The sequence below is a fragment of the Saccostrea cucullata genome, unplaced genomic scaffold (assembly GCF_032062105.1).
Source record: "Saccostrea cucullata isolate Sc308-1 unplaced genomic scaffold, CSIRO_AGI_Scuc_v1 ctg1998, whole genome shotgun sequence".
Taxonomy (NCBI): domain Eukaryota; kingdom Metazoa; phylum Mollusca; class Bivalvia; order Ostreida; family Ostreidae; genus Saccostrea; species Saccostrea cuccullata.
The window spans coordinates 14,891-24,990 of NW_026918864.1; the positions used below are offsets into that span (position 1 = coordinate 14,891).

General features: G+C 33.4%; 1 protein-coding gene across 2 annotated transcripts in view; it reads right to left on the reverse strand.

Annotated features, from left to right (window-relative positions):
- Window positions 1-10,100, reverse strand: part of LOC134272774 (uncharacterized) — a 33,077-nt gene that overhangs the window by 6,453 nt on the left and 16,524 nt on the right. The window contains exon 2 of one of the 2 annotated variants that reach the window (XM_062754956.1): window positions 3,439-3,584. In XM_062754956.1, the coding sequence (XP_062610940.1) occupies window positions 3,439-3,444 (6 nt within the window). In that variant the 5' untranslated portion in view covers window positions 3,445-3,584. Of the gene's footprint in view, window positions 1-3,438; window positions 3,585-10,100 lie in introns of those variants that run through there. The other variant, XM_062754958.1, reaches the window with a different exon arrangement.

Sequence of the window (10,100 nt, forward strand, 5' to 3'; positions counted from 1 at the left end):
AATAATAAAGTTTATGTAGAATATAAGAAGGGTGAAGGAAAATACTTTGGCTTGAAAAAAAAGGAGAGGCAGTATTCACTTCCGGTGTTTATGGTTTCCTACACTGCTTGATTTTATGTGGTCTCTATATATTTTTTTGTATTGTATTTTGTATTTTTGTATTCACATGTAGTCGTAACTGTCACCCGCGTGATGCAGTGGTTAGAGTGCCTGCTCTAGAGTCGCGGAGTAAAGGAGTTCATCCTTACTGTATGACGTGGAGACCAGTTCTTCGGATGAGACCGTATAAACCGAGGTTCCGTGACGCAGTAGGTGCTGGCACTAAAAAGATCCCTCTCTGCTCAATGGCTCTAAGTGCCGAGCATAGGACAAAATTTGCAGGTCTCCACAGGCATGCTGTGGCGTCTCTATATGAGTGAAAATTCTCGAGAGGGACGTTAAACAACATACAAACAAACATATACAAAACTGAATTTGTAGAACATATAAAAAGGTATTGAGGTTCTGGCCATTAATATCATAGAGTGGCGATCCTTCAAAGATGTCTATGGTGTTTCAGCCTTGAGATTTCAAACAATATTAAACTGTATATAATAGTAAAGCAGATGATGTAGTCTACAATGAAAGAAAATGGGATTTTTAAAAAAAATGACAATTATACAATTTATAGTAAAGTTATTTTTTGTTTGTTTGTTTGTTTGTTTTGGTATTACATGTATTTTCATCATGGTATGAAAAGGCGTATGAGCCCATTGTTACATGCAAATTTAGGATGTTTATTTGTTCTTCGGAGAACGATATCAGCATTGATTTCAATCAAACTGAGAGGTTTACATTGTATGAATGTATGTTTTGTTCTTTTTTTTCTTACTATCCATTTTTTAAAAAAGTTATCTGCACCAAAACATTTCCCTAGTTTATATTGTTTTGTACATTTTTAAATACTCTTATCGTCAATTAATATACTTACGGTACCCACTTTAGGGCAGTTTTAAAATAAACCATAGACACAAGAATTCCTGAAAGTTCAAAATATCATGCCCTCACTAATCCTTACAAAGTAAAGGGTCCTAGGTCTACATAAGATCGTGGGACCCCTAAAACTAGTTCCTCTCTATCTATCTCTCGGTTGTTGTTTTTTGGCTTTGTATTTTTTTGGCCGGCTTCTCTCACTAAGAAGCAACAATGGAATAGAATTAGGCTTTTATAATTCAAATTGAAAAGTTAGTAGCTGACTCCTCAATGAACGTGTTACAGGTTGTTCGTCACCAAAGAAAAACAATTTAAAGATTTGCAAATTTTCCCAAAACACGTCACTGCAGTCAGTCCGTAAAAATGGAATGAAGTTTGTCAGAGATTCCACAGCCAAAAGTGGACTGGACACCCCTGAGGATGTGGGGAGGATCCACACTAACCTAGGTGTGTCATTCACTTAATAAGATTTCTTTTTTTCTTCTCATTTATGAATTATAGGAAACTTTATTTAGCATAAAGGTATTATAATTATTTTTTCCAATGTACAAAAAATGTACATGTACATGTATGTGTTCAAATGGGCCTTTCAGAACCAAAACTCAAAAAGTTTGGCATATTGGATGTTGATGGTTGGAAGTGTATTATTTTTTTAACTGATCTAGGAAAGTAAACTAAATGACATTCTCCATAGAGCAAGAAGTTATAACTTGGTATTTAATAACTGCTAGTGTTGACATTTCTTTCTTGCGAAAGTTATGACTTCGGATAAAGGGGTTTGGATCTGCAACAATGCATAACAATATGTCTATGAATAAGATACAATTATGTCCTACTTCACTGAGCTTTTCATGCTAATGAGTTCGGATTATACTTGTATTAATCACGGACATACACAAAAGTTACGGATTAGGCGCGGGAAAACGATAACTAATGAGAAACTTACACGTTACAGTAGAACAAACAACACGTCTTCATCCTTCAGGCACCCATTTTTATAGACATTTGTAAAGTACATTCTTTTTTAGTTGTCTTTTACATTCATAGCTTGAATAAAAAAATAAAAGGGTCTGCGGATGAAGTAGAATGCATTCATGTTAACCAAACAAATGCATACAGGGAATAAAACTAGTAAATTCAATGAAACCATCTCTTGGGGTTTATTGTTGCGGTTGATAGTTCAAAAACCAGACCCCTGACCTGTAGTCACGTAGAACTGTAAAACAATGTTGTTGTTCAAAAAAGAAAGAGTATATATTTTAACATAATTAGATGATATTCAATTTTCAAATCAATTTAAATCATAGTTTAATTGTACATATTGTTAAATGTGGATATCATTATTCGCTCGTAAATCTACCAAAAATCCTGTTTCACGTGAAAAAATAAATTCCATGTCCATATTCCCGTTTTATAAAATATATTGAATATCTATACTCAAACCAAAAGGATTCATGAATGAACCAAATTAGAACCAAACTACATTTGATTCTGTATATTCTGAAGAATAAAGTTCTTATATCAGCATGATGTGTCACCCTAATCTAGTGTCACCCTAATACTCATATAAAAAAAAATTTTGTGTTCAATTTTGTCCCTTCTAGCCGTCCATTTCTTGAAATAAAAAAAAGCTGTGAATATTGATATTTAAGATGGATGCAAATTGAAGGTCTCATAACTTTGAACAATTAGATAGCTTTATTTTTACTTTTGTACATTACGTCTACTTTAAACCTATTTGAATAATTTGTAATTTCGCTAAAAAGCGGCGAAACTCTCTTGCATATTGTTTCCTTAGCCTAATTCAATTTGTGGTCGACTGACCCCCCAAAGACAAATTACAACCTCATTTTGATCGACCTATTGCTTATTGCAGAATCAGGCTAGCACAATTGCCTAGTATAATAAGAAAAACACCATGAGAATAGGGCGTGCATTTGACCAACGGGATTTGAATTCTAGATCTATCTTTGGATTTCTTGGAGCTTACCAAGTATTAATATTGTATCGTAAAATAGAGTCAGGACCTTGGTTATGTGATTTGATGAACCCATTCGCAAAGTTCATGTTATACTAATATGTAATACGGAGATGAATTGAGATAATTCGACTAAGTATGGATGGTACTTTCAATAGCACACAATTGAGGCCTAATGGCTACGTTATATGCGAAGAAGTATAATAATTCCTTATTTGTCAATATTTAGGGCATGGTCAATTGGTACACATTGAAATGTTAATGATTATATTATCATCTGCAAAAAATAGAAGATTAAGATTTATTTTTACTGTTCTTTCAAATTTAACATACAATGAAAGTGGAAGACAAAACAATAATAAAACATAAAATTTGAGCTGAAAAAAAGTCTAGAAATACCTCTTAACACTTATATCTCTGATTGAAATATTTTCTTTAAGATATAACAAATATAATAGTTTCTTTTTACAAGCAGATGATAAACTTACCGTCATTGTGTGTGTCGTCTGCTGTTGGTTCCCGCGCAGGTGTAATGCAATGAATCAGTGATGTCATTTTCAGATTGCCGTCCCTTTATATGCCAGCTGTCAGTCTCAGCAGCCACGCCGTCACTTGTAGCAAAGAGGTGGGATTGCTGAAGGGCAAGATTCGATTTTTATGGATTTGACAATTTGAATCAACACGAGGGATTTCTAATGGATGTTAATCATTAAACGTTTCATAATTCGTTACATCTCTTGATGAAACAGTCTCATGGGTGATGAGCGAAATCATGCTCTTTCTATCTCTGTATTGATTTGAAGAGGGATAAATTTCGGATTTGTTAAAGTTGTCATGAAGAGCAAAATTGCAATATTGTAAACTTGTTGAAATCTTGTTATTTTATGGCCCCTCGTGACCGGGTATCATTGAAACCAAATTTGTTGTTTTGTTGAACAGCATCTACTAAAGGACTTTTACATGATATTACTCATGAAGTATACATACGTCATTTCATTGTGGCAGGTCTACCCTCTCTGAAATCTGAAGTAGTAATTTTTTAAAGGTCCTTTTCTTCATTGGACATTATAGCATTTTTTAAATTAATAATTTTGATATTCACGTTCACGAAAATTTATCAAAACTGCCTCAACTTAGAAATACTCAAACATTTTTAAAAAGAAGACTATTTTTCTATTTTCATTATTGTTCGTTAAATTTGTGTTGTTCAGTGCTTGGACTTATCTATTGGGATTTTAGACTGTTGTTAATTTGGACCATTAAAACTAAATTAGATATCCTGCTGAGATTTAGTGATCCTCCACAACGAAGTTTAATAGTGACTGAACGTGTATAAATGTGAAGGACAAAGCTCATAGCAAGATAAACTATTATCCAATCTGGTTATATCAATAATCCGTATGATTGAAATTGCAATAAGCATTTGGAATAAGCCTTTCATAGACTGAATACATGAGAGCATCAAAAAAAAAAAAAGGAAAAGAAAAGAAATAGTGGTACGTTAATCAAAGGAACTCGAAATTAAAGACCATTAAACAGGATACACAAGTATATGTATGTAAGTGTATGTCACTCAAAGTGAAAGAGATATATCATTTCCCGATCATGACAAGGAGCACACGGCTGGTGTGACCGGTCGGCAGGGGATGGTCACTCCCCCATGGTACTTGATCCCACCTCTGATGTTTTTGAGGTCGGTGTTTGCTCTGCTCCGAATTTGTATTGTTTTATGGACTCTGATCTTGAATACTGTTCTTTATCTCCATATATTATTTTTATCATTTATTCCAAGCTCTCCGATTGGCTAAAACTTGATCACGTGATTAAGTATATAACAGCATAAAGACTTGAGTTACTATTTATAGAATCTGAAATGCATATCGAATTGATGTTTCTTAAAATGGAGATTATATTTTCTGTAAAACAAAAATAATACTGATTTCACAATTATAGCTAATACACTGTATGACTTGATGTTTCTCAAAAAATATATACTTCATCTTGTAATTAATATTTTTTAATGTTCTGTAATTAATGAAACATAACAATTTCATGAATTAGGATCTACTTTGTATTGAAACATATTGAATATGTTTGTCAAAAATTGATACAGATAAATGTAGTATTTAGAATTAGTAAATCCTCTAAATTACTTCATCAGTATAAAGGTTACAAAATTACATTAAACAGCTTAATTTATTTTGATCTCTAGTCTCTAAAAGTTAAAGAGAGAAAACTTGTGCCTTGTTCCCATTATTTTCAAATTGTATTTTGTTAATCTATGTAAAAATAATATAACAAATGTAGCCCTTTAATTCGGTCAATCCATAGATATATCGACTTCACAGAAAAGCATATCGTGCTCGGTCGGATTGGATTCATCAAAGGGCTATATTTATATAATGTTTCATTCATAAGTGAAAAAAAGAGAAATCCTTTAAGTTAAGAGATATCTTTCTCAACGAATGAGATATATATCAAAAGTGAAAGAAATATCTCTTTATGTGAAAGAGAAATCTCTCTATGTAAAAGAGATATTTTTCTCATTGAAAAAGATACCTATTTCTGATCGAGAAAAAGATTTTTTTTCTGAGAGAGACATTTCTTTTAGTTGAGAGATAACTCTGTTTTAAAAGAGATACCACTGTTTTAAAAGATATATCAATGTTTTAAACGTTATATCACTGTTTTAAAAGAGATATCTCTCTAAAGTATGAGAGAAATCTCTATAATTTCAAGAGATATCTGAAAGCAAAAGCGCTTGTCAGAATTGTTCGGTAATACTGTGAAATCACTGATTTTCGTGGGGGTTAATTTTCGTTGTTTTCGAGGCATGGAAAGACCCACGAATTCATGACCACCACGAAATGTAAAACTTCATATGCATTATTACTAAACATACTCCAACCAACCACAATCCAATATCTCGGAAAGGGTAAAAAATTTGACCCCTCGAAAATATGTGATTTCACAGTAAAATGTAAGGGCAGTTTACGCTTTATAAACCGCGAAGCGGTTTATAAAAAAGTGCAAACTGCCCCAAGTTATGTTATATAGTATAACATAAGTTGAAATAAGCTTCATTCCTTATAATTTAATTTCAATGAAGACAATGAGATAATTTTTCCATTTTTTACACTCTTTTATAAACCGCTTCGCGGAAACTGCCCTTAGTTATGTTATATCGTATAACAAAAGTTGAAATAAGCTTCATTCCTTAAATATTAGCAATTCTGCTGTTATATGTTATATAACAACATAATGATATATTTTTTTTATGATTATTCACATAAATTCACTTACACATCACATTTATATGCCCTATAACTTTGAAAACAGAGACATGAAGATCAAATGAATACGTTTTGTATGCCCCCCTAATCGAGGATTCGGGGGTATACAGTTTTTGTCCTGTCCGCCTGTCTGCCTGTTTGTCCACAAACAAATTAACCTTGTCTATAACTTTTGATGGGGTGGGGCTATTGCTTTCATATTTCACAGGTGTTTTACTTCTTTTAAATATACTTTTTCCCATAATAAAATCAACGTTTCCATAACGGATCCAGCAGGATTCGAATAGAATATAAAGTGATTATGTGGGTAGCTGCTATTTTATGAACGAGCTCTTCTTGTGTTAGGAACTCCTTGCTTTATAATTTAAGCGAAGTATAAGCAGTTGTTGGCTTATGAAGAGATTCAATTGCAGAATTACTGTTGTTTGAAATAATTTTGCTGAAATGCGTTCTGAGACACTGAAAAATATTTGTTGATTTATTGGTTTACCTTTGGGATATTTTTTCACAATCCTAGAATTTATGAGCTTTCTTCTATTAACGCAGAATGTTTGACATTTTTATTTCCGCTAAAACAAATTATTTATCTTTCAAAATTCATCTAAGAGCTCCTGAGAATTATGAGGGGATTTTATATTAAAGATAATTGCTGATATAAAACATTTTTTTTTTACAGTTGATATTAATTTTTAGTGGGAATTTCAATTTAAAAGATAGAAAACACGTGTTTCCAACATATTTGCTTAACTTTGGATTTGTCGACTAAGACCACGCCCTTTGACATTATCTACATTTCTATGACACAGGTTCTCAATTGCTCTTCTGGACTGGACTTTTTTAGATATAAATCAATTAATGTGTATGTGTAAACCTCATGTTTGAATCGGATTAAATCATCTACGTTCAGAGTTAGATGCTTTAATCGGATTCAAAAATCAGAGTTTGACTTTGAAAAAATACTTGCATGTATGTGCAGTATACTATCTGAAAGAGTTAGTACTTGTATAACAAATCAATTATAGTTGTATATAACTATATATACAAAATACGTCTTCAATGTTTGGTATCAAAATCACTGTACGCCTCTGATTCAATTAGTGTGTAAAACAAGATGGGGTTTGTGAAACACTGAAGTCTCCGTAAGGCAGTCTATAGTGAAAGTTCCCTATGTCCAAGATCAAGATATCAAAAAAGGCTTGTCCCATAGTACATCAGGGGCGTAGCAACAGGGGGGGCTAGGGGGGGCCTGGCCCCCCCAATTTTTTTCCCAACCTTACCTATACTATAGCAAATGTTAATTGAAAACCTGGTGCCCCCCCCCCCCAGTTTTAGTGATGTACCGAAAATGAAGTATTAGAATTGGTAATTGGTACTGAAAGTAGTTGACACTGAAAAAAAGTTAGCCTCTAACCCCCCCCCCCCCCCCCCCCCCACGAAATAGGATTTTCGACTTTGAGCAACTTTCAACTGTTCCCTTTTTTTTTTTTTTTGCTTGTCAACTTTTTCAGGTAAGTAAAAAAGATTTTTTTTCTCCGGCTGGTCCCCCCACTTTCAAAAACGATGCTACGCCACTGGTACATATGTGAAATATAAACACTTCAGCAAATACTATTCAAAAGCTCTGACAAAGGGTTGTATTTTAAAAGAAAATTGACTCCAAGGTAAAGGTCAAAAGATCAAAATTGTTGGTATTCGAAGGAAGGTCTTGTCATAAAAAACACCTGTGAAATATTAAAGCCCTAGTTCTATTTTTGTCCCCCGCTTGAAAAGTGGGGGATATTAATTTGGGTTTGGCCGTCCGTCCGTCCGGCTGTCCGGCCGTCCGTCCGTCCGTCTTTCTGTCTGTCTGTAACGCTTTCGTTTCCACACGATATCTCGAGAACCCTTTGAGCTTTTGCAATGAAATTTAGCATAGCAACTCCCTATGGACTAAAAAAGACCCCTATTGATTTTGAGGTCAAAAGGTCAAAGGTCAAGGTCATAAATAAGCAAATTCTGTCTGTTATAACACTTTCGTTTCTACACGATATCTCTAAAACCATTTGAGCTATTGCCATGAAATTTTACACAACAACTCCATGTGGCCTAATGAAGACCCCTATTGATTTTTGAGGTCAAAAGGTCAAAGTTCAAGGTCGTAAATTTATACATTCTGTCTGTGTGTAACACTATCATTTCCGGGCGATATTTCAAGAAGATTAATTTTGAGCTTATGCAATATAATTTTATACTAAAACTCCCTAGGACCTCTCTCAGCCCTCTCAAAGTGCCCCGCCCCGTTTGTTTTATTAGTATTTATAGTATTACATGTCGCTATTTTTAGCACAGGGGCATGAGGAGAGTTATTGCGTATAAAACAGGTTCTCGGCGGACTGTATGTTCTTATTACATCTATTAGAACTGTTTAATAAAGGCTAAATAAATCAAACACCATGGATTGTATAAAATTTTGAGAATACCGAACATGAATATATACATGTATGTGACTTCAGACCTGCATATACTGATTTGTACTTCCAGCGATTCCGTGCTTTCGCTTCACATGTGAGAGGTCCCGGGATCGAATCTCGGTCGATCCTTTATTTTTTTTTTTTTAAAGATACTTTTCTTTTTTTTTTTTTACTGAATGATAGTATTCAGCATGTGAAATGAAAAATTTATGAGGTTATAAAATCATCATTACAGTGTGATAAATATTCCATATAAAAAGAATCTTCTATACACATAATAAAGAATAAGCAATCAAATCTTTATATGCATATTGACATACATGTATTTTATTTGCTTCAGTATGCATGTATACTTTTAATAATTCTACAAATTCAGTCAGGGGGATCCAACTTTTTCCCTAAGCGGGGGACATGAATTCTCTGAATTAGCTTGTTTCAAAAGTTATGGACAGTGTTCAAGTTTTTGATGTGTGTCAAACTCAAATGCCAAGGTCAAAAATACATTAATCAAAGGAAATGCTTGCCACAATAAATAACAAAAAGTACGAAAGCCCTAGCATTAATTATACAAAAGCTATGGTCAATGATAAAGTTTGCTCATTTTTTTTGTGCAAAAGTTGATCAAAATTCAAAGTGTAGAGGTAAAATTTATTCATACTCAGGGAAATGTATTGTTGCAAGTGAAATATTAAACCCATGCCTTTGCCCCAACCGATCAAAAGTGATGGGTAAGGACAAACAGACAGCCAGACAGAAAGACGGGCGGACCGACGGACATAGCATTAACCATATACCCCCGAATCTTCGATTACAGGGACATAAAAATCTGATTGAACTATTTAAGAGGTTCAAACTAAATGCTGGTTGATAAGAATTACCAGCATGGTTTATGCCTTGTGCACTACCTGGTGAACTTTCTCGGTCAAAGGATTCATTAATTCTAGCCAACAGCCCTGTTGTCGGTAACGAATACTATTTACATGTAGAAGTTAATTCAGAGATCCTTCCAAATATGTTGCAATAATTTCTCATGGGAAATAAGTAATAATTACTTGCTCATTCATGACTTCTATCCTTGTTTACATTCTCTGTTGTTTATTTTTACTTGATTTTGACCAGACAAATAAAGCCATTCAACCGGGTTTTTTTAGATGGTTTGGATGTATGAAACGCTATATACCATATACACAATAAATAATAATAATATAATACCGGTAATAATAGAGACCTTTTTCTTGCCGTCTGCAATCTATAGTAATATGGAGATTCATATTGGGTTTTTTTCACATTTCACCAAATATTTTTTTCTGGTTTATGCCGTTTTTGTAGCTGAAAAATGCGAACAGGAAAAGATCTGAATGTCTACGAAAATAAACATTAATATTTATAAATTATCATTCTAGATAG